This window comes from Scomber japonicus, chromosome 22 (genome assembly GCF_027409825.1).
Source record: "Scomber japonicus isolate fScoJap1 chromosome 22, fScoJap1.pri, whole genome shotgun sequence".
Lineage (NCBI taxonomy): Eukaryota > Metazoa > Chordata > Actinopteri > Scombriformes > Scombridae > Scomber > Scomber japonicus.
In genome coordinates, this window is record NC_070599.1 from 18798617 (window position 1) to 18823387 (window position 24771).

The 24771-nt window shown below is 38.3% G+C and overlaps 1 protein-coding gene across 1 annotated transcript in view; it reads left to right on the top strand.

Moving 5' to 3' along the window:
* LOC128383510 (basement membrane-specific heparan sulfate proteoglycan core protein-like) overlaps positions 1-24771 on the top strand; it is a 333871-nt gene that overhangs the window by 299102 nt on the left and 9998 nt on the right. Inside the window, exons 15-17 of the mRNA XM_053343122.1 lie at positions 15846-16145; positions 17077-17343; positions 17905-18147. Of these exons, the coding sequence (XP_053199097.1) occupies positions 15846-16145; positions 17077-17343; positions 17905-18147 (810 nt within the window). The remainder of the gene's footprint in view (positions 1-15845; positions 16146-17076; positions 17344-17904; positions 18148-24771) is intronic.

The following is a 24771-nucleotide window of genomic DNA, read 5'->3' on the forward strand; positions in this document are numbered from 1 at the left end:
AAATAACATTTCATTTCCGCGGCTCCACTTTATCGTCATCTCCTGAAACTACAGTCTCTTCATGAATCAGCGAGTTAATTTTACGCTCTGCTCACGTTTGGGACTTTTTTAGTGTATCAGATTATTTCTCTTTTTCTGTCACCATTCTCCCCAAGCCTGTTTCACACCTTTGGGCAGTAATGTGGCCATTTCAGAATTTATACAAATCTAAATATAAAATGACAAAAGAAGATATAAATATTTATATTTAATATATATTAATTAAAAATTAGTCACCTTCATATTGTCCGTAGCAGAGTGTATTCATCACTAAAAAAGATTGAAACTTGATCAGACAAAATTAAACTGAAAAAAAAAGTCAAAATCATAATAAAGGCATTTAAAATGACAATGCAGGAAAGCAACAATTTAAAAGGTAAAACTCTTTAAAATGAAATATGTAAAATAAAATAAAACTTACATGCATGAAATTCCCTTAAACAATGTACATTAATGGTGCAGTACAGTATTTGTACAAAAATAACTGCTTCAAAAAACAGTTCTCCAGTCTAAACTGAGCCAAGTCACCAACCAACATCTGGACTAAAAAATACCCTTAAAAACTATCCTCATGTTCTCCCATCTCGACTATTGTAATTCACTATTCCCGTAGAGAACACTTCACTCCTGTCCTGGCTGAATTACACCGGCTCCTCATCTGTTAAAGAATTCAATTTAAGATTCTACTTACAACTTTCAAGTCCCTACATGCTCAGACTTTACATTTCAGAGTTACTAACACCTCTGATCTGACACATCTGTCAGATCAGAAAAAAAAATTGCTGCATGAAAAATAACAACACCTGTATCTGTTAGTGATACTGAATTTAATTTAATTGAAATTGAATGTGTAAAACAAAATCATCATAAAAGAAAATCATTAACCCCTTGCTTCACAAAACAGTCCTCCAATCTAAACTGAGCCAAGTCACCAACCAACATCCGCACTAAAAAATAACCCTGTAGTTAAAAACTATAAGCGAGCTCTGTTCAAGCTCTCAGAGAAACTGATGAAACCAGTGATACTCTGTAATTGTGACTAATCAGGAACATGTTCTTTAATCTGTGCCATGCAAACAAAGTCAGAAATGTACTTACAGAATAATCCCAGCACACAGATCAAAGTGGACCTCATCCTCACATCCAGCACTGACACTCAGCTGCTCCCAGTCTGACAATGTTTCTACTTTGCTTCAATTATAATGCAGCAGAAAGAGAGAAGTTACATTTCATGTGAATATGAGGTGACAGTTTTTCTCAACCCTGTGTTTCCTTCCTTTTCTGCAAAGCTCGGACCAACTGAGGTGGTCTGAGTGCAGCAATCTTTGACACCTTTACACTTCCTGGCCACTACAGAAATATCTTAGCTTCTTTCTTATGTACTGTAAAGGTTTTTACCTGGAAACATTATATTAAAAAGATAAAAAATAAGCATCTATGCACATCCATACACAATAAAACATTGAATTCATCCATATTACATCATATACTTGCTTAACATTTAAATATGTTTATTGGTACATGTTATGCAGCACATGTCCAGTGCTCTTGCAACTGATGTGTTGCAATAAATTCACACATTCACATTAGACCTAATGTGTTAATAAGCAGAAAAGAAGAGTGTCTGATAGGCTACTCTGCAGGATGTACAATCATATTTTTAGGCAGTAGAAAGTAAATTAAGTGAACATATTATGGGATGTGCTAGAAATTAAATCAAGTGAATCAAATGTCTTTGAATACAATTAAGTGGACATTCAATATGTATTTCTCAGTTCTTATTTAACAGAAAACCAGAGGGGTCAGCGTGGGAAAATCTGACATGCAAGTTCACACATTGTTTTGCATCTTGAACACTGTCTGTCACCTCCGTCTGCTACCTGCTGTTTATATGGTGTGAAACATGTCATCTGGCTGACAGCATACATTTGGTCCTGACAGGCTGGCTGCTCCTCCATACATTTGGGAGCAGAGTGTTGTTTAAAGCTGCAGATCCATGAACTCAGTGTTGTTTCAGGTCCTCCTGCCTGAGGAGTGGAAGCACAGCCTGCCCCGAGAGCAGCTCGAATGGGTCAGCAAGGCCCTGTTTGTTCAGGACCAGACAGGGAGTGCAGTGCTGTCCCCTCAGCTCAAGCTATGGTACCAACCACCTGGGCCCCAGTTGGTGTACAGCCGGTGTCCACTCCTGACCTCTTCTTCCAGAGGCCCTTCTTCCTCTGGGCCCCATACCATATGTATAGAGAGATATTTGGTATAGGTGTCATATTTCATATTTCATATATTTCCTGTGATTGAATATGATCTGTCTGGCAACTATTTTCTTTTTTTCTGGGCTTTTGTTTTACACTGCTGGACCTAGCTAAACCTAGAAGAGAGAGAAAAGGAAGTCATGTATACTAATAAACAAAGTGGCTTTATAACATTAATAATAATTAGCTTTGTAACAATGTACATTATATACATGCATTACTAATACATTTGTATTGTCATATACTCGATTACAGTGTGCTGCAGAAGTACATTAGAAACATTTCTGTTAACTTGATACGTTTAAGTAAGTTTTACTTTGAAAGATCGTTGTGACGTCAAATGTAAATGTGGGCGGGGCCACATGTGTGGCCCGTGTCTGCCTCTCAGCCGATTGACCCATTTTACTTCTAAACTTTGTGCTGCTCTCATTGGATGTTTCACTGAGCTCTCAAGTAATAGTCCCGCCTTTCAGCTCTCACCGTCGCCAATTGGTCCATATCAAACGTCATTCAAACTTTGCGCTGCGTTCATTGGTTGTCTCAGAAACACTCATTCAAAAAAAGCAACGGGCGCCATTGTTTCTTCATGTGTTTCCATTTGGCCTCATGGCATTTTGTAGTGTTTTACTTTTGTAATTTCGCTATTAATTCACCAAAAACATTTGGATTCTGCTTGAATTTCTTATTCTTTCTTAAGGTAAGATAAAGTTACGTTAAGCAGTATCATTTTTATTGTTTCCTATTGTATTGTGTCTACAACATGGGAATCAGACAATAGAGTAACTTAATAAGTTAAATGGTAAACTGTTAACAATCCTACCTTCATTGGATATAACATGATTCAACAAGGGGTTTTTTGTAGAAATGGACAATAAACCAGCTTTTTTGTTCCTGCCTGCTTCAGGTTAGTTTGTGTTTCATACAGTGTGAATAAATGCAGCAGTGTGTGTTTATTTGAATGAGTGGGAGGTGGTATAGCAGGTGAACTTTTTCATGCATGGTTTGTAAAATAAATTGCAGTTTTATTATCTTACTTCATTAATTCTTTATTCGTTGTCCACGGCATCTTCTCCACCAGAAGCAGCTTCATCTCCCGTGCCTGCTCCTGACAGGCTGGTCGCTCCTCCAGCTCAGGTTTGTGGGTTTGTGAATGTCGTACATTTGGCAGCAGAGTTTTGTTTAAAGCTGAAGATTGATAAACTTGGGGTTGTTTCAGGTCCTCCTGCCTGAGGAGTGGAAGCACAGCCTGCCCCGAGAGCAGCACGAGTGGGTCAGCAAGGCCCTGTTTGTTCAGGACCAGACAGGAAGTGCAGTGCTGTCCCCTCAGCTCAAGCTATGGTACCAACCACCTGGGCCCCAGTTGGTGTACAGCCAGCGTCCTTCCACTCCTGACCCCTTCTTCCAGAGGCCCTTCTTCCTCTGGGCCCCATACCATATGTGGCACTATCACCTCAAGTGTCCAAACTGTATGAACAAGCTGACTGGCTGCAGCATCTTTAAGTCTGTGCGCAAAGTCCTGGACCTTGATGGCTGGTACTACATGGCAGAGTACTTGAAGTGCAGGTACTGATAAAGATATAAAAACAAAAAACAAAACCTCACAGATGATGGAAAAAGTAGTAATAATGTCTTTTCTCCCTCAGGTACTATGGGAAGAAGGTGGCTGGTTGGTCGGAGTGTGTCAGGAAGCAGCTGGACTTCGTACACCAGCAGCTCTTCCCTGCTGTTCTGACGTACAGGTAAACACAATGAACTACACAGGCCTCTGTACAGCCCAGTATGACACAGTGATCAAAGGAAAAGTATCACAGGTTAGTCACATAAGATGAGTGTTTATGGTTTAACTCTGTAACTGTTTTTGTGCTGCAGGCTCTCCTGTGACAAGAAGGTGCTGGGTTTGATGAAGGGGCGCATACTGAGGATCAGCATCAGCCGCCTGCAGACCCTCCTGACTGATTAGCACATGGCAGAGTGGATGAGGCGGGGCAATCACTACCTGCACACCTGCTACAGGTTAGAGGTCCCCGGAGTGCAGATGCCTCCTCCTCCCGCTCTGCCAAACTTGGAGCCTGTACCCAGCAGCAGCTGGTTGCTGGACACATATGCAAAGCAGGCTTTCACCAGGAGCTGAGGGCGAAGGTGACCTCGACCTTCGGCTCCATTCTGAAGATAGACTCTGCCAAGATGGTGAGAAGATTTGAGCTGGTGGACAACACGTTAATGCATACAATGTTCTGACACTGAATTCCCACCTTTACTGACAGAGGGAACGCTCTTGTTCTCTGTAGGTGACCAGGAAACTGTCTGGGGCAGATGCTGGTGCTGCTCAGTGGATGACCAGCATTGGAAAAGAGAGTGGGTTAGGTCCTGATGTCCGTCAGGACATGGCGAAGGGCCTGCAGGAGCGGTACCAGTGGGCAGAGCAGGATCCTCCTGAAGTCCTGTATGTGGACAGAGGCTGCTGCAGCAGGGACGGGGAAACCTGTGGCACAGCAGCTTTATTCCCTGCATGGCCGCACACATGGGGCGCAGGAAACCGAGCGTCTCCTTGATGAGACCATCCAGGCATTCATGGGTGTCACAGACACCATGAGCATCCCGCTCCTAGACCAGGACCGGATGGAGGCCATCTGGGCCATGCAGAGGAAACATGTCAACTGCATTCAGGTATGGCTGCATCACTTCTGACACTTTAAAATAAATTTTGATTTTGATGGAGATAAGTCAATCAAGTATAAAAATAACAAATATTTATGTTCCCACGATCCCATAAAGAAACATTTTTATAGACTTGTATTCCTCAGACCAAAATTTACTTTCTCCATGTCAACACATCCAGGATCCCCCCGCTGTGCAGCTGTACACCAGGACTGGGAAGCTGACACAGGATGGGGTTATTCTCCCGGTCTACTGCTGTGCCCGTGGGTCAACATTGCTGGAGTCGTTCCACATGTACCTCAACAGGTTCATCCCTGGTGAGTCACAACACACACATAACTTATACTTACTCCTGACATTTCTCTCATGTTGCAGACACCACAGCCAGCAGCTGCCACTTTCAAATGTACCTGTTGGAGGGGCTGACACAGTGAAACGAAGACCGGGTACAGGCAGCGGTGGGCAGGGCTAAGTCAGGGACAAAATCCTACAGCGGCCAGGAGGAGCATACTTTAAACCAGCTGGCTCAGCATTTCATTGGGTTTCCGCTGGTTGAGAGTTACACAAACCCTCTGCCTTATACAGGTAAATTAAAACAATGGAGAGGGACAAAATAGGACGGGACGACAAACTGTTTAACTGAAGAAAAGAAATGGACAGAAGCAACTTTGATGACAGCAAATATATGCATGTGCTTCACATTATTTCAAATGTTTCTTCAGGGGAGCTCATCGGGATCTCCTACCTGTATGACCAGAATGGCCAATCATTGCAGGATTTCCCTGACGACCCAGATGAGCCCATTGCGACTGAGGGCCATGATGAGGAGGAGAGTGAGGAGGATGGGGATCTCGACGTGGAGGATGTGGTTGATGAGGGGTTTGATGAGTTAAGCTTTGACTCATTAGAGCTCCTTCAGTCACTCGCTGCAGAACTTGTGGCCTCAGGAAAATTAAAGAGACCGGCCACAGATGACTCAGGAAGGCAAACAGGGAGATAGTGAACTACTGTCCTACAGCTGCTGGAGGACAGAGCCCAGAGGAGAGGATGGCCAGCTTCAACTAAAAATTAGGACTTTTTTGAACAAATATATTTTGTAAATACAATAAACTTGAAGTCCTTGATTGTGTTTGATGAATCTAACATTTTTTTTTGTATTACAACATTTATAACTAACATGTATTACATTTAAGACATATATAGGATAAATATGAAGCTGAACTGTATACATGTCACTACATTTGATAAACAACATAGTAAAAGTAATAGCCATAATAACAATAGTCTCTGTTATAAATGGCAGAAAGTCGGCATCCACGCTTCCAGACTCAAAGATCACTGAATGAGAATGAACCAAGAACAGATACCCGGACCGATAAAGTTTAAAATTTAAGTTTATTGTCATTCCACCCATATATATATACATATATTGCCTAAACAATACATATAGAGGAACGAAATTGGGTTACTTGGGACATGTGGCTCCTCCTTTCATTGCTGAAAATGAAAATACTGTATTTTACCATCAAATCTTACAGTACCATTACAGTAGTCTTCTTGGTTTCGGCTCCAAAAAGCATAAAAGTTAACCATATTTTAGCGTATTTAGAAAAAATAGTACCTTGCTGTTAGAATTTGGCTGTATTTTTACAGCTTTTTTTCACAGTAAACATGAGCAGCCATTAAAACCATCTGAGGTTTGTAACATGGCTGTTTTTAGAAATGAGTGCTGACATTTGGCTTCTGTTTTAATATGTGATTAATATGTGAGTATGCTCAGATTAACCAACCACAATAACTGTCAAGCTAACCATGATGAAGTTAGGTAGGCAGACAGCAACACTGTGATGTTGGACCATAGATGGATGAGTTCAAATATAGATTGGCTTTTAATTTAGTTTGGTTATTCATGCTGTAATTGACAAATAATGGATTTTTTGTACTGATTGATGGATTAAGATGGATTTTGTTATATTTGCTCTTTGTTCTAAGATATCTTATCACCACAATTGCTTTTGCTCTTTGGAGGCAACACATTTATTAGGGCATCTATACATAGACACACAACACATACCTCACCACAATGCAGGAACTGTTGATGCACTGGGCATGTACTGCAAAGCATGCACAAATAAACATACAATTAAATGGTAAGCATGCATATGGTGTAATATCGATAAATCCAATGGTTTTATGGTTCATGGATGTGAAATAAATACTTATTGTTTATGGAAATTTTAATACAACATTTTCCAGGCACAAACTTTTCACATGAGATAACCTATTTCTGCAGTGGCCAGGAAGTCTAAAGGTGTCAAAGTTTGCTGCAGCTAAACGAACTGAGGTGGTCTGAGCTTGCGTGTCAGCGTAGGAAACACAGGAAGGCTAAATTCAGAACAAGTTTGAAAAAACTGATCTCATATTCACATAAAATGTAACTCCTTTCTGCTGAGTGTCAGTTCTGGATGTGAGGATGAGGTCCACTTTGATCTGTGTGCTGGGATTATTCTGTAAGTACATTACTGACTTTGTTTGCATGGCACAGATTAAAGAACATGTTCCTGATTAGTCACAATTACAGAGTATCACTGGTTTCATCAGTTTCTCTGAGAACTTGAACAGAGCTCGCTTATAGTTTTTAACTACAGGGTTATTTTTTAGTCCAGATGTTGGTTGGTGACTTGGCTCAGTTTAGATTGGAGGACTGTTTTTTGAAACAATTATTTTTGCACAAATATTGTCCTGCAACATGCATGTACATTGTAAATTGGCATCTGTTGGTCATTTAGACCATGTGAATAATGAATTACAATAGTCCAGACGGGAGAAAATGAGGGTGTGAATAAGTTGTTTAATTATGTTGTTGGGGAGCATTGGTTTGATTTTGGCAATATTTTTCTGATTTGTGGATAACAGGATTGAATAATGATTGATGTTTTGATTAAAGTGGAGTTGTTGGTCAAAAACTACTCCCAGAGTTTTGGCAGAGTGTGTCATGTTAGTTGTTAATGGACCAAGATAGATGGTGATACCATTGGAAATGTGACCAGGACCAATTACCAGGACTTCAGTCTTGTCTGTGTTTAGTCCTTAATAGCAACAAGGCAGAAATGCAGAGAATCCAGGTTGTTTTGATTTTTAGGGCTGAAAGAGATGCAACTGGGAGTCAGCAGCCTAACAGTGGTGTGACACAGGTGTGTTCAAGGCAGAACTTAAGTCCAGTAAAATGAGATAAACCAGAGGTTCTTGTTCTTGTGATGATGGAGAAAGCAGAGCATGTGTTGAACCCTATTTAGCTTGTGTGGTACTTTAAGAATCAGATTCGTCATTTTAATATATTTGCTCTCCTGGCTCCTTTGAGACTTTGCCATTCCCAGTTTATTGTATAGTTTTATGTTTAATTGTTTTAACATCTGTTTTTAAGAATAGTCTTATTCCAAAAAAGGACAGAAGCATTAATTTTTACTTTAAAACTATCATCAGGAAGTAACTGTTAGAAGAAACCAACAGTAATGTGAACATTAAGGATCATATAACAAATTCAAATTAATATTTTAAACCTTACTGATTATTAAGAGATGAAACTTATTGAGCTGTTTTTAGACAGCAATGCATCACAGTTGAGTGCTCTGCCGTTAAAGGCTCCTCTCATGTCTAAAAGAGCACGAGTCCTGCAAGGGAGATTCTTGACCAACCAATTAAAATAAATAAATAGTCTTTATTTAAAGCCAATGTTTGCTGTCAACCAGATGACGTTTCACACAGACTGAGGTGATAGGGAGGGTTCAAGATGCAAAACATAGTGTTAACTTTAAGTAACTTTAACTGATTGTCACTCACACCTCTGGTTTTCTGTTAAAAGATGTTTCAGACTGAGAAATGACTGTCGTCTTGCTCGTGTCACAACCAGTTATAATTGTATCAGGCACCTCTTCTTTTCTGCTTATTAACACATTAGATCTAGTGTGAATGTGTGAATTTATTGCAAAACATTAATGGTGATATGATTAAATTTGATGGTTTTATTGTTAATGGGTGTGAAATAAATACTTGTTTATAATTGTTTATATAAGTTTTTCTTTCACACAAACCTTTGCAGAACAGTTGAGTTATATCTCTGCAGTGGCCAGGAAGTTTAAATGTGTCAAAGTTTGCTGCGGTCAAACCAACTGATGTGGTCTGAGCTTTCCCTATAAAGGAAACACAAGCAGACTAAACTTAGAACTAGTTTGAGAAAAACTCTGATCTCATATTCACATGAAATGTAACTTCTCTCTTTCTGCAGAATTATAATTGAAGCAAAGTAGAAACATTGTCAGACTGGGAGCAGCTGAGTGACAGAGTGTCAGTGCTGGATGTGAGGATGAGGTCCACTTTGATCTGTGTGCTGGGATTATTCTGTAAGTACATTACTGACTTTGTTTGCATGGCACAGATTAAAGAACATGTTCCTGATTAGTCACAATTACAGAGTATCACTGGTTTCATCAGTTTCTCTGAGAGCTTGAACACAGCTCGCTTATAGTTTTTAACTACAGGCTTATTTTTTAGTCCAGATGTTGGTTGGTGACTTGGCTCAGTTTAGATTGGAGGACTGTTTTTTGAAGCAATTATTTTTTGCATAAATATTTTACAGACAGGATAGGATATGAATATGTAGTTTCTAACCCTTTGTTATGATTTCGACTTTTTCAGTTAGATTTTTTCTGATCAAGTTTCATCTTTTTCAGTGATGACTACACTCTGCCTCGGACAATCTCAAGGTGACTCATTTTTAATTAATATATATAATTCATAAATATTTAGATCTTATTTTGTCATCAACAGTATTATTCTTAATCTCATCCCATTTTTATGTTTAGATTATATAATTTTACTCCATGTACATATACATTCTGAAATGGCTATATTACTGCTCAAAAGTGTAAAACAGCAAATGTTAGAGAGCTGGGGTCTGTACTATGAAGCAAGTTCAATAAGTTAAATAGGCAAAGGATATATTTTTGTTAGCTAGACTTACTCAGTCTAACATTGACCATCAAGATAACCAGTACTACGAAGCTCGTTATCAACCAGCTCAGCGAACTCCAAGTTTTCCTATCCAGAACCATCAATGAAGCACTTGATGATTTCACTCTGATTGGCAAGCACTTTGTTTTTGGTATGTGGAGTTAGATTGGTTATTTGGATATCAGGGTAAGCCAATCAGGGGCAGAGTAGTGCGGGTCTTGCCAAGAAAAGTAGTGGATTCCATAAGAGGGCCACCTTGAATCCTGGACTTTGGTATTTTGACTGTCAGCATCTTGGATATTTGGACCAAGAAGTGATGAGAAGTGATCATATATAGACGAGAGGATGGAGCTGAACCTAATGCTAGCTGCTAGCTGGTGGTTTGGTGAGCATAATGCTGATACTAATGCTAATTTTTACAAGGGAAACATGGGCTTAAGACCATTAAAACTAAATGTACTTAGCCAAAAAACTGTACACCAGACTCCTTAGAGTTACACTGTGAGAAGTTGGGTCATTTTCTCAACCTGACTTCTTTTTGGAGCCAGTAGAGGCCGTGTTTTTATTCATTGTCTTATAATTATGACAATTGATTATGAAAGCAAAGTGCAGGACTAGCCTATATCAGCAATATCCTGCTTATAATTGTGAAACTAATCAAGAAAACAGGTGAACGTAGAGCTGCTCTTATTTTAGACAGACAATCATTTACACTCAATCATTACAGTATGACTACAACTTCCTCTTAATTCAATTTGATGCTGAATTCTCACAACACACTTTAAACCCTTTATATATGTTTAACAATGATATTATATTTAGCTGAATCACTGATGTCATAGCTTTGTTTATATGAAATATATAAAAATGTACAGTAACTGAGATAATTAATGAAACAAGACTACACCTTTATCGTACAGATGTAATCTTGGAAAGTCCTTCATTCACATTGTTTGAGGGAGACTCAGTGATTCTGCGCTGCAGGGATCGTAAGAAAGCCACTTTCTACAGAGATGGATCGCCTCTTGAAATGGACACAAACCATCAATCACGTAGAATATCAGACACTGATGTAGAAATGACCATTCGTTCAGTATCAGTGTCAGACAGAGGAGATTATAAGTGTAAATTTGATGGAGGAGGAGAATCAGAAGAGAGAAGAATACAAGTTAAAGGTAAGTAGCTGTTATACTGTGATGAAAAAAAGTCCACGAAATAATCTTAACTAAAAAAAAAAACCAAAAACGAAGTAAATGCTGAACAAGTGAATCTTTTTCTTCCTTCATCATCAGTCTTAAAAACAAAATAGAGAAACTGACGTCAAGTTGTTTCACACAGATTTAGTCACAATGGTACGGGAGGTTGAGAGAGCTTAATGCACTGCAACTTAATATTCACATGTAAATGTAGCAGAAAACACACAAACATCTGGAGAAAACACACATGCAGCATTTAGAGAGAAAAGTTGAAGTTAAAAACAACAACATGTAACAATATAAATACATTTTTGATAGTAATTTCTTTATTTTATTATTTAAATCTAACAGCACGTAGACGTGAGATTACACTGAGGACACTACGAGGACAGCAGAGTGTGACTCTGACCTGCAATGTGGAGGACTCTACTGGCTGGAAATATGACTGGTTCAGACAAACCTCAACAGGTTCTAGAAAACCTCTTCAGACAACAGACGGTGGTGAATCAAACAGATTCAGTATCTCACAGGGAGGAATTTACACCTGCAGAGGATGGAGAAGTGAACCAGATGTCTTCACACCTGAAAGTGATGCAGTCATCATTCAGGAAACTGGTGAGTTAAGTCATTAGTTTTTGAATAAAACAACATTTATTCTTTAAATGTAATTCTTAAACAGTGTCTGAAGTGTAGAAGAAAACCATATGTGGTAACAAGAACCTGAATGAATGGATGATGTAGTCCAGTACCTCTTAGCTCTCTGAAGGAAGTTTGAACATGTATTAAATCCTTTATCATGGTAATAATACAGCATTTGATTAATACTTCAGTTTGTATACAGGCACAATAAAGGAGTTGAGGGTTCTTCCCTAATGCTGCTCAGTTTAACTTATAAATATCTGGAAAACACATGACTGTTTAATTCAGTATTATTTGTGGACTTTTCCTTGACATTGAATATCATTTAACTCAATGTTTCAGCTGAAATAGTTTTCCTTTGTTTCAATCTAGATTTTAAATCAGTGAGGAGGCTTTTAGATGATTTTATTGAGTATATTTTAAAATGATCAGAGTCAGTGACGGTAGGTCAGATTCTTTACTCCAATGGCTCCCCCGAGTGGTGACTCCTTTCTCAGCATGAGATCAGACACATCATTACATTTACTGACAGTACTGTGATCCTCAGTTTATTACTTTACCAACTTTTCCTCCTGCTACAAGTCATCTTTTCATACAGTGAATGTTTATAAGAAACATGGCTGTGAACAGACTGTCCTGGAGTGCAAATAAAAGCTTTTCACAACAAATCTCAACAACATCTGTTTTTATCGTATAAACTTTTAATTTTAATGCTAAATAAAAGGTTCTCATTCTTTTACATAGAACGTTTAACATATTATTTCTTAATTTCCAGTAATCTTCCTGCTTGGTAACCTAGACAGCAAAAACACAACTACAGGAGATTATTAAACTGTTCCCCAAAATGACTAATGTTGAAAAGTCAAGTCTCTCTGCTCTGTGAGATAAATGAATCCTGTAAGAGTTTAGGTTTAGGTGTTCTGGAGGATTATTGTCCTCAGTAAAACCTGTTTATCTGACAAACTGATGTGATTACAAAGGTCTGTTTATACTACTTGATTTCTTATCTTATTTTGCTTTCTATTTTAATTTTTCTCTCTTAATGTTATATTTCTAGTTGTGTCCTAACTGTGTATTTTTGCTTTGAACAGTTTCCAACAAGGCTGTTGTGACTCTGCAACCCAACTGGTCTCTGATATACAGCGGTGAGACAATCACTGTCAGATGTGAGATACAGAGAGGTGGAAACACTCGATGGGAATATGAATGGAAAGTAAACAATGTGGTCTCACCTCAGAAAGACAAAGAATTCAGAATCAGTGCTTCTTCATCCAGTAATATAAACTTCATGTGTAAGGGTAGAAGAGATTTATATTTCTCGACAGAGTGGAGTGAAGCCGTCACACTGAGACGATCATGTAAGTCAAATATGTTCGTATCATATTCATGTTTTTCTGTTTCAATCTATCTCGATAAGGTAACAGTAAATATTTTCTCCTTCCTATAATAACGTAGCTTCCTGAGCAGCAAGAGACTCAAATTCTGTTTTAGTTGGAGGACAGAATAACTTAAGAAGAGACAACATACAGTGTACTTTTGGTTTATAATGATTCACATGGAAATGTGCAGAAAACAACATAAAATATAAAATATCAGCTCTCTGCCAACAGGTGAATAATAAATGACAGTGAATCATGTGCTGAACTTAACAACAGAGGTTTAGCACCAGTGTTACCACATGATCATCAAACTATTCTGGTGTTAATCAAAAATAAAACAAAAATAAAAGAATCAAATAAACAACAGTTCACTAATTAAATATCAACCATTGCTTGTTTGTTAGCAGCAACTCCTGTTTCCCAAATCAGTCAACGACCAAGAAGAGTCATATGTCATATGCTGTTTTTAACTTCAGTGTGATGATAATTGATATTCAAAATGTTTCTATGTGAAATTTCATCTCATTTGATACTAGTTTTGTTTTTGTTGTGTTTCTTCTCTGAACTGAACAGGGTTTAAAGCTGAGTCAACACTGACAGCAGACAGATCCATCATACCAGTAGGAGGCACTGTGACACTGAGCTGCTCTGTGGACTCCTCTGCTGACTGGAAATACTACTGGTTTAGACGTGACTCAGATTCTTCTGCTCGTCAGCCCATAACAAATAATAATCCAGTTAACAAGGTCTCAGAAGGAGGCATCTATTACTGCGGAGCAGGAAGAGGAAACCCAGAGATCTTCACAGAGTTCAGCAATGCAGTCACTGTTTGGAAAACTGGTGAGTTTAATAATTTGTTGTGTAATAATAAAACATGTATTAATTAAATCTATTATCAGTAATATAAAAATAGTAATTTTAGTATTGAGAGGAGGATTAAGGAGATTGTTAATGAAAAAGTGAGTATATGTTAGTAGCTGTTCCTCTGATGATGGCCTGTTCAGGTTGTGTAAAGATGTGAAACAAAATTGAAATTGAAATTACTTTTTTTTTAATATATGGATGGTTATGTTTTTATAAATTGTATTATTTTTTCTTGTGTGTGCCTCTGTGTGTGTGTGTGTGTGTGTGTTTGTGAATCCATTCTAGCAAATGAATAAGTTTCACATGTGTCACTTTACATTTCTGCCTGTAATGTGTATTTTTCACTTCTCACTGTTCTTCCTTGTATTTTTTTATGGCTTTTAGTCTTTTTTTTTTTTGCAAATATTTGTTGCTTGATAAGTTTTTCACACTTCCATCTCTGAACTGGTTTTGTTGTTGTGGCTGTTGAGTTGCATGTGTGTTGTTTTTAAACCTGAGCTACAAAAATGTAATTGCAAAATTTGTGGTAAAACACTTTGTCTCATTTTATGTTTCTAATGGTATCTAATCAGGTTTTTTTTGGTTAAATGTGAACAGTTCCCAATAAGGCTGTTGTGACTCTGCAACCCAACTGGCCTGAGATATACAGAGGAGAGACAGTCACCATCAGATGTGAGATCCAGGGAGGTGGAGACACTAAGTGGACGTATCAATGGAGACCAGACAAGTTAAACACATCTCCAACACTCAGTGAACACAAGATTAGCAGCACTGATTACGACAGTGGAGAATACAGTTGTAGAGGACTGAAGGACTCATATTCCTCTACAGAGTGGAGTAATGTCTTCAGACTGACAGTATCATGTAAGTTGGACATCTGTCATCCATAATGAACATGTTATGTTTTATATTGTTTTCATCTGTGCAGTTCATCAATACCATGTGATATCACTTGCAGATCTACCTAATAAGTCAGTATATTTATTTTATTTGATTAATTTTTTTAATTTCTAAAATTATTCCTAGAAGCTTTTGATTGGACCTTAAAGGACCTGAGAAAGATTTTAACAGCAGGAGCAACACATGTTTCACATTTAGTCAGATCATCAAAGCAAATGAACAGATTAGAATATGTCTTTATTTTGTTAAAGATTGATCTGTTAGTTTAATAGACCTAGAAGCAGCTTGTACTTTACTCTTAATATAATTAAGTAACAACATTTACCTGAGGCAAATCCCATCCCAACCATTTACTTTACTTTCCAGTGACCTGTAGCATTTGAAGTACTGTATACTTAATTGATTAATTATTAACATACTGTATCAAAGAAAATATAAAATAATGACTCACGGTGCAGATCATAATGATTAAATGAATGTTCTCATTTTCATCAAGTTATTTAAATTGGACTATATCACAGGACAATAATGACCTTTCAATGTCTTTGTTCTAAACTGAACAGCAAATAAACCAAAGGCCAAACTGAGAGCTGACTTCATTGATTTTAGCTTTTGTCATTCTTGTATCCTCATTGGTAATTATTAACCATGAACAGTCCCAAATAAGGCTGTGGTTGTGACTCTGCAACCCAACTGGTGAATTTAGTTATTTGTTGTGGAATAATAAAATATGTATTATTTAAATCTATTATCAGTAGTGTAAAAAGAGTAATTTTGATATTTTATTTCTTGATTTATAGTACTAGTCCAGTTGCTTCCGATTCAAATTTCCCAGAGATATAATAGATAAAATGATACTCGTCTTATATAATATATATTTACTGTTTTCATTCTGAGGAAATCACTTACAGATCCAGCAGCTGTCGTCACTGTGTCTCCATTATGGCTGAGTCCTGGAGACTCAGTAACTCTGAGCTGTGAGGTTAAACATCCATCTGCAGGATGGAGGTTTTACTGGTATAAGACTGTTCCCAAACGATCAGACTACTCCTACATCTATGAGCTGCTACCTGGTAGCATCAATGGGACTGAACAGGATTCCTACATCATTCATGGACCGACACACACAGCAGGATATATGTGTAGAGCTGGAAGAGGAGACCCAGTGTATTACACTCAATACAGCAAACCTGGGTTTGTTTGGTCTGGAGGTGAGTTTGTTTGTTTTAGCTCTTTCTGTCAAGAAGCAGTTGTGATGTCATTATCTGGGTATTGATTGTGGTGAACCTTTGACCTTTCTCCATCATGTCCAGATTTCAGTTTTTCACCAAACACAATGTTGATGTTGAATTATTTTACAAACTGGACTGAGCTGGATTTCCTTCTTTATATCTTCAATTGATCTGAAAGTATTAAAGCACCAACACACTGAGATATTAGTATTTTGCTTGTTATTGAAACTAAAATCTCCTCTTTGTATTCAATATTTTGGATACCTGAGATCATCTTACAGCTAATACTCATGACTTTTATCTAGTGATCAGGCAACGGATAGATACATATACTGTATACAGTCAAAATCTAGAAATGAAAAACCAGAAAAGTCAGCAGCCAACAAATCAGATAAATGGACGAAATACAGAAACAACTAGAAACCTGAGAAAAGTCAGACAGATGAGAGAAAAACACTGAATATACAGCACCAGTCAAAAGTTTGTACACACTTTCTCATTCAAGGGGAAGATGTTACCAAACTTTTGACGCATACTTTAAATAGAAACAATGAAGCATCATTTAGTATGAAAAACACACTCCTGTATGTTTGAAAGGTGGCAGGTAAACCGTTTCAGTAGTTATCTTGGTAGCAAGTTTTCAAGATAGAAAAAAATAATCCAAACATCCATAAAACAGCTGAAACCTCTCTGTAGCACACTTCAGGTCTCCACTGTCAGTCCATATGCTCTGTATGTTCTTAACACTCAGTTTCACCTAAACACATCACCTGATGCACCGATTATATGATTCAGATGTTTTTATTATCAACAATAAATAGAATTAAAAGTACGAATAAGATAATTATATGTATTGTGATCTTTTTAAATGTAATATCTCTGTTCTTGGTTTTTCATTACATGTTTTCAGATGTTCATTCAGCAGTGACTCTCAAAGTGAGTCCTGACAGAGTGCAGCACTTCACCTCTGACTCTGTCTCACTGAGCTGTGAAGGAAACTTTACTGAGTGGAGAGTGAGGAGTTTTTTTCCTGAGGACCAGAACAGGTCAGACTGTAACTGGAGGTCCATGACTGGATCCACATGCAACATCGACAGTTATCATCAGAGTGATGCAGTGTACTGGTGTGAGTCTGGATCAGGAGAGTTCAGCAATGCCGTCAACATCACTACACAGAGTATGTTTTCATTACATATATTTTATTTTCATCTTGTATTTACGTAAATTATTTTCAACATGGTGTCACTAACTACACTTCCTGTGTAGACAAACAAGTTATATACCTAACATTTTGATAGACAAACTATGTTATTGATTTCTTTAACAAAGATTATATTAAAGAAATACCATCCAGTCCATTAGAAAATAAGATTTATATATTTATAGAGTCAGTATATTTGGTCCACAGCTTTTTTGGTGAACAACAAGACCTTTCTTTATTCTTGATGATATTAAAGTGCTGATTTAGTCAGAGGTGTTTTTGTGACAGTAGCCATCCACTGTTTCTTTCATGTGTACCTGTTAGCTCTAGAGCTAACTAGCCATAGCTATATTTACAGTTATGTAATAAAGCCGAAATGTTGGGTCTTTGTTCAGCTACACTGATTCTGTGAGATATATTAGTTGTAGAAAAATAAAGGTATATGTGTGATCTCTTCTTATAGTTTTATGTCACCTTGTTCTAAAGGCCACCAGCTGGTCTCTGACTGAAACTTCTTATTCTTTGACTGTTTTACAGATGCAGATATTATCCTGGTGAGCCCTGTGCATCCTGTGACTGAGGGACAGTCTGTTACTCTTGGCTGCAAACTGAGGACAGGAGAATTACTTTCCAATGTGTTTTTCTATCAAAATGACAAACTTATCCAAAATGATACCAGAAGAGAGCTGAAGATCTCTGCAGTGTCAAAGTCAGACGAAGGTTTCTACAAGTGTAAACACTCAGGAGAAGAATCAGCACAGAGTTGGATGTCAGTTCAGGGTGAGTAGGATTAAAACAATTCATTCATTTTCTTTTTTTAAATTCACATTTAATTGTTAAGAGAACTGTAGAAATGTAGTCAAATACTTTACAGGTTTAGTTTAATATGATTTCACATGCTGGATTGTGTAAGATTACTTAATTTTAAAATGTTGCACATGATGGTATTTAATAATTAAACAAAATATCTTAATAAAAATTTAAATGTAAATGAAAGATCAGTCAAATATTGCTTAAATACGTTGTAAAATGAGCTTAATGAAAGTGTTATAGAAGTTTATTAAATGTATTAATTTATTATCTCTTACAGCAGTGTCCAGGCCTGAAAACTCTTCGTCTCCTGTACCATTAATATTTGGTCTGGTTTGTGGAGTTGTATTTATTATTCTCCTGATCCTGTTGTATCTCTACAGACGATCCAAAGGTGAGACTTTTTCCTTCTGATGTTAAATGTTTTATTTAATTATTCAAATACAAAGTTGTATTCTGATGTCATGATGTGGAATAGCAGAAACAATATTAATAAAACAAAACCATGTAACAACAAATATCCTTTTCACAGGTTCTCACTCTGTCAGGTTGGTACAAAACTCTCCTCTCTTTTATTATGAACGTAACAGCAGTAACTTCAATGTATCTTATTAAATTCATTGTATTTGCTAAATGTTTTAGACCAATCCAGTCTGAGAGCACCAATCAGGACTCTGCCACACATCACATGGTCAACCTGAATGAAACTCAAGATCACATATACAATTCTCTTCTCCACGGTCAGTCTTCAAAGTAATCCTGATTAATTGAGTTATTTTATATTTACTTTAACTGTAACCCTAACATTTCTATTACAGTCAACAAATACAGTAAAGGTTAAAAAAATCTTTAAGATTCTCTGTCTTTGCACTTATCTACACCATATTTCAAAAACAGAGCATTTTTGTTTAAAGGGCATATTTGATTGCTATTGTACCATTAAAATTATTAATTCATTGATTTTAACTTGTTGCTCACAGGTGATGTTTGTGTCTATGAATCAATCAGAGGCTCTGAAGACCCTGAAAACGGTAAAGTATAAACCTTAACATGGAGCAGTCTGAAAAATAAACAGTTGTATAATTTAAGGGAAAATCATTTACAAAATAAAACCAACAAATGTTCTTTTCACAGTTTCACGCTTCATCATTTTAGTACAAAACTGTCTTTATTCAGAATGTGTAAAAGTATTTTTAAATGTGGATATTTGTGAATGTGTAAATGAATCTGCAAATTTTAGCAGGCTGTTATCATTAGCTGTTTGGAGTCATGACAGTCCTGATCTACATGGGATAGATGTCAGAAAGTCACATGAGATGGACAGACTGTAAATGACTCTGCATACTGATCTGTGCTCTTGGTTTGTTTTAGATGATTATGTCAACTCTGGAGCACAAAGTCAGAATTCACATCTGAGACGGACAAATCGACAATGGCGATGAAAAGCGGGACTTCTAGAGACAAGTGAGACACCGAAGAATCGTTACCATACTAGTTCAGCGTTAATCTAGAACAGAAGGTAATCGGAGAAATGCTTCAGGGGTAGTAAGGGAGTTTAACTGCAGTACAGTGTGCGCTCTTAGTAAATGATGTAGTAATGAAAGGAGAATAGTAAAAGCTCTTGTAAATATGTACTGTTTTGTTTACTGTTTGTTTCCATATAATACACATGTAGATAGAAGAAACTGGAACTGTTGACTGAAAATAGAACAAAGAAACATACGTGTATAAATACAATAATCATTAGATAGTATTGCATCTATCTTGTGCTATTATATAAATGTTTTCCTTTTCAACAGCATAAATAGATCATGTTGTTATTGCATGAAGTAGAAACCAGTGTTATGAAAGTTAGCAACAGTTGTTGGATACAGTAAATTGAAGGAGAATAATATTGGACCTCATGTCGTTGCCACAACAATAAGAAAGGACTCTGCAGGGAATTGAACCCAGTAAACCATGAGTACCATTACCAGAGACTTTAGATTTTTGAGGCAACATGGAAGAGAAAGCAAAACCTGCGTTAACAACAGAGTATTATTTGAGGCTTTTGTTATTATGACATACTTTTACTATGTTGTTTATCAAATGTAGCGACATGTTCATAGTGCAGCTTCATATTTATCCTATGTGTGATTGAAATGTTGAGAATACATGTTACAGTTATAAATGCTTTTGTAATGCAAGAAAAAGAAAGCAGTGTTAATTGTTAGATTCATTAAGCACAATAAATGATTTCAGAAAAGTTTATACTGTTGTGTTAATTCATTAATGTCTGTTATTTTTCTTTTTGGAATTCTCTCACAATATCATTTGCCAAACAAAGCTGAACATGTGATTGAAACCTACATTTATACCTTCATGCTGTGAAGAAGCACTGCATTTCAGCCTGGCAGCAGAGGAGGAGGAGTGCTGCTGCTCCTTGTCCCTCCTCATCACATACTGCTTCAGCATCGAGAGGCTGGAGTCGGTTGTCTTCACAGTCAGAGTCCAGACCCTGTTCCTGTAGCTGAGAGACAAGAGTTCATCAGAATATCATATCAACTACATCTACAAACTTTCTAATGAAAAACCAACATCGCATACTGCCTCATCTGCTGATATCAACAGCAATAGTGAACACAACAGCTGTGAGCTCAGTGCCAAAGCTTTGGGTCTGTCCTGTAGGTCCTGTGGGATGTTGCTGTGTTGAACCCTGCATATATCCTGCATATTGCTGCTCCTCATATCTAGTTTTTTAATGTAACATGGTGGACCTTAACTTGGAGTGACTCATATGATGGTGTCCATTAATAGCATTTTAGGAGCATGTTTTAATACAATGCTCCCCAGTACACCACCACCAAGCACAACTCAAGCAACTCAATTACAAACATGGTGTACAATTTTCACATTTCCAATAAGTTTAACAAATACTGAAAATGTATATATGCTTCCTAAATGTGGTACTTATGGCAGAGCTGCTGTACTGTATTATATTAGATTACGCAGCTTTGATGGACTCTTTTGTAACAAAGCAGACCTTGTCCTGTGTATCAGAGGTATCAAGACATTTTTATTTTTAGTAAAAAATATATCTCATTCCCCCCAAACACACCCGAAATACAGAGGCTGTGTTGTGAACTACGACCTAGCAGTCTTATTGGAGTAACAGATTATTGGGTTTAAAGGCTGAACAATTGAATAACAGTTTTAAATATCACAACTCTGGAAACTTAAAGTGCAATTACTCTATTTAGGGAACATGTGCACGGCAGCCTGTCACTGCGGTCCAAAATTTCGCTTCAAGTATCAGTTTGTTCTCTTCCTCCCAGGTCATGACCAGGTCCCTTGCAATCCCTTGGTGTGCAGACAAACGGGAGTAGAGACAGCTCACACTTGATCAAACACACAAAACAGAAGAAGCCAGTCAGCCAATCAGGATCTGTGAGTTTGGTCAGAGGCCTTTGAACTTACCTGCACACACACAGCCCAGAGTTACACAGGCTGGAGAGAGTGGTTGTAGTTTATTTTCATTTCATATTTAAAGGAACCAGTAATTAACAATTTACGTGAAATAAAGATTTTAATATATAAGTCATTCACATATGGGAAAATCAATCACTACCTGCACACCTGCTACAGGTTAGAGGTCCCCGGAGTGCCGATGCCTCCTCCTCCTGCTCTGCCAAACTTGGAGCCTGTACCCAGCAGCAGCTGGTTGCTGGACACATATGCAAAGCAGTCTTTCACCAGGATCAAGGAGCTGAGGGCGAAGGTGACCTCGACCTTCGGCTCCATTCTGAAGATGGACTCTGCCAAGATGGTGAGAAGATTTGAGCTGGTGGACAACACGTTAATGCATACGATGTTCTGACGCTGAATTCCCACCTTTACTGTCAGAGGGAACGCTCTTGTTCTCTGTAGGTGACCAGGAAACTGTCTGGGGCAGATGCTGGTGCTGCTCAGTGGATGACCAGCGTTGGAAAAGAGTTGGGTCAGGTCCTGATGTCCGTCCTGACATCTGCTGAAGGCTACAGACTTCAGGACATGGCGAAGGGCCTGCAGGAGCGGTACCAGTGGGCAGAGCAGGATCCTCCTGAAGTCCTGTATATGGACAGAGGCTGCTGCAGCAGGGACGGGGAAACCTGTGGCACAGCAGCTTTATTCCCTGCATGGCCGCAGCTCTATGTCAGGCTGGACATTTGGTATTTTATGCGTCATCTGGCGGCAGGTGTGACATCTGAGTGCCACGTCCTCTACCCGGACTTGATGCGGCGTCTCTTGGCCTGCATCTTTGAGTGGACCCGGAGGACCTGGCTCTCTTGAGGAGAGCCAAGGAGGCCGACCTGTCCAGGAAGAGGAACGAGCTGACCATCAAGGAGATTGCTCGGCATTGTCGCCGCCGCGCACGTGGGCGCAGGAAACCGAGCGTCTCCTTGATGAGACCATCCAAGCATTCATGGATGTCACAGACACCATGAGCATCCCGCTCCTAGACTGGGACCGGATGGAGGCCATCTGGGCCATGCAGAGGAAACATGTCAACTGCATTCACGTATGGCTGCTTCTGACACTTTAAAATAAATTTTGATTTTGATGGAGATAAGTCAATCAAGTATAAAAATAACAAATATTTATGTTCTCTTTGAGCCACCATCCCATAAAGAAACATTTTTATAGACTTGTATTCCTCAGACCAAAATTGACTTTCTCCATGTCAACACATCCAGGATCCCCCCGCTGTGCAACTGCACACCAGGACTGGGAAGCTGATAAAGGATGGGGTCATTCTCCCGGTCTACTGCTGTGCCCGTGGGTCAACATTGCTGGAGTCGTTCCACATGTACCTCAACAGGTTCATCCCTGGTGAGTCACAACACATAACTTATACTTAGTTTTTCTTCCTGTGTTTTAAAATCCTGACATTTCTCTCATGTTGCAGACACCACAGCCAGCAGCTGCCACTTTCAAATGTACCTGTTGGAGGGGCTGACACAGTGGAACGAAGACCGGGTACAGGCAGCGGTGGGCAGGGCTAAGTCAGGGACAAAATCCTACAGCGGCCAGGAGGTGCATACTTTAAACCAGCTGGCTCAGTATTTCATTGGGTTTCCGCTGGTTGAGAGTTACACAAACCCTCTGCCTTATACAGGTAAATTAAAACAATGGAGAGGGACAAAATAGGACGGGACGACAAACTGTTTAACTGAAGAAAAGAAATGGACAGAAGCAACTTTGATGACAGCAAATATATGCATGTACTTCACATTATTTCAAATGTTTCTTCTTCAGGGGAGCTCATCGGGATCTCCTACCTGTATGACCAGAATGGCCAATCATTGCAGGATTTCCCTGATGACCCAGATGAGCCCATTGCGACTGAGGGCCATGATGAGGAGGAGAGTGAGGAGGAGGGGGATCTCGACGTGGAGGATGTGGTTGATGAGGGGTTTGATGAGTTAAGCTTTGACTCATTAGAGCTCCTTCAGTCACTCGCTGCAGAACTTGTGGCCTCAGGAAAATTAAAGAGACCGGCCACAGATGATTCAGGAAGGCAAACGGGGAGATAGTGAACTACTGTCCTACAGCTGCTGGAGGACAGAGCCCAGAGGAGAGGATGGCCAGCTTCAACTAAAAATTAGGACTTTTTTGAGCAAATATATTTTGTAAATACAATAAACTTGAAGTCCTTATAACTAACATGTATTACATTTAAGACATATATAGGATAAATATGAAGCTGAACTGTATACATGTCACTACATTTGATAAACAACATAGTAAAAGTAATAGCCATAATAACAATAGTCTCTGTTATAAATGGCAGAAAGTCAGCACCCATGCTTCCAGACTCAAAGATCACTGAATGAGAATGAACCAAGAACAGATACCCGGACCGATAAGGTTTAAAATTTAAGTTTATTGTCATTCCACCCATATATACATATATAGCCTAGACAATACATGTAGAGGAATGAAATTGGGTTACTTGGGACATGTGGCTCCTCTCCCTTCGTTACTGAAAATGAAAATACTGTATTTTGCCATCAAATCTTACAATACCATTACAGTAGTCTTCTTGGTTTCGGCTCCAAAAAGCATAAAAATTAACCATATTTTAGCGTATTTAGAATGAACAGTACCTTGCTGTTAGAATTTGGCTGTATTTCTACAGCAGTTTTTCACAGTAAACATGAGCAGTCATTAAAACCATCTGAGGTTTGTAACATGGCTGTTTTTAGAAATGAGACATTTGACTTCTGCTTGAATATGTGACGTATGCTCAGATTAACCAACCACAATAACAGTCAAGCTAACCATGATGAAGTTAGGTAGGCAGACAGCAACACTGTGATGTTGGACCATAGATGGATGTGTTGAGTTCAAATATAGATTGGCTTTTAATTTAGTTCATGCTGTAAATGACAAATAATGGATTTTTTTTACTGATTGATGGATTAAGATGGATCTTGTTATATCTGCTCTTTGTTCTAAGATATCATATCACCACAATTGCTTTTGCTCTTTGGAGGCAACACATTTATAAGTGAGGGCTTCTATACATAGACACACAACACATACATGACCTCACCACAATGCAGGAACTGTTGA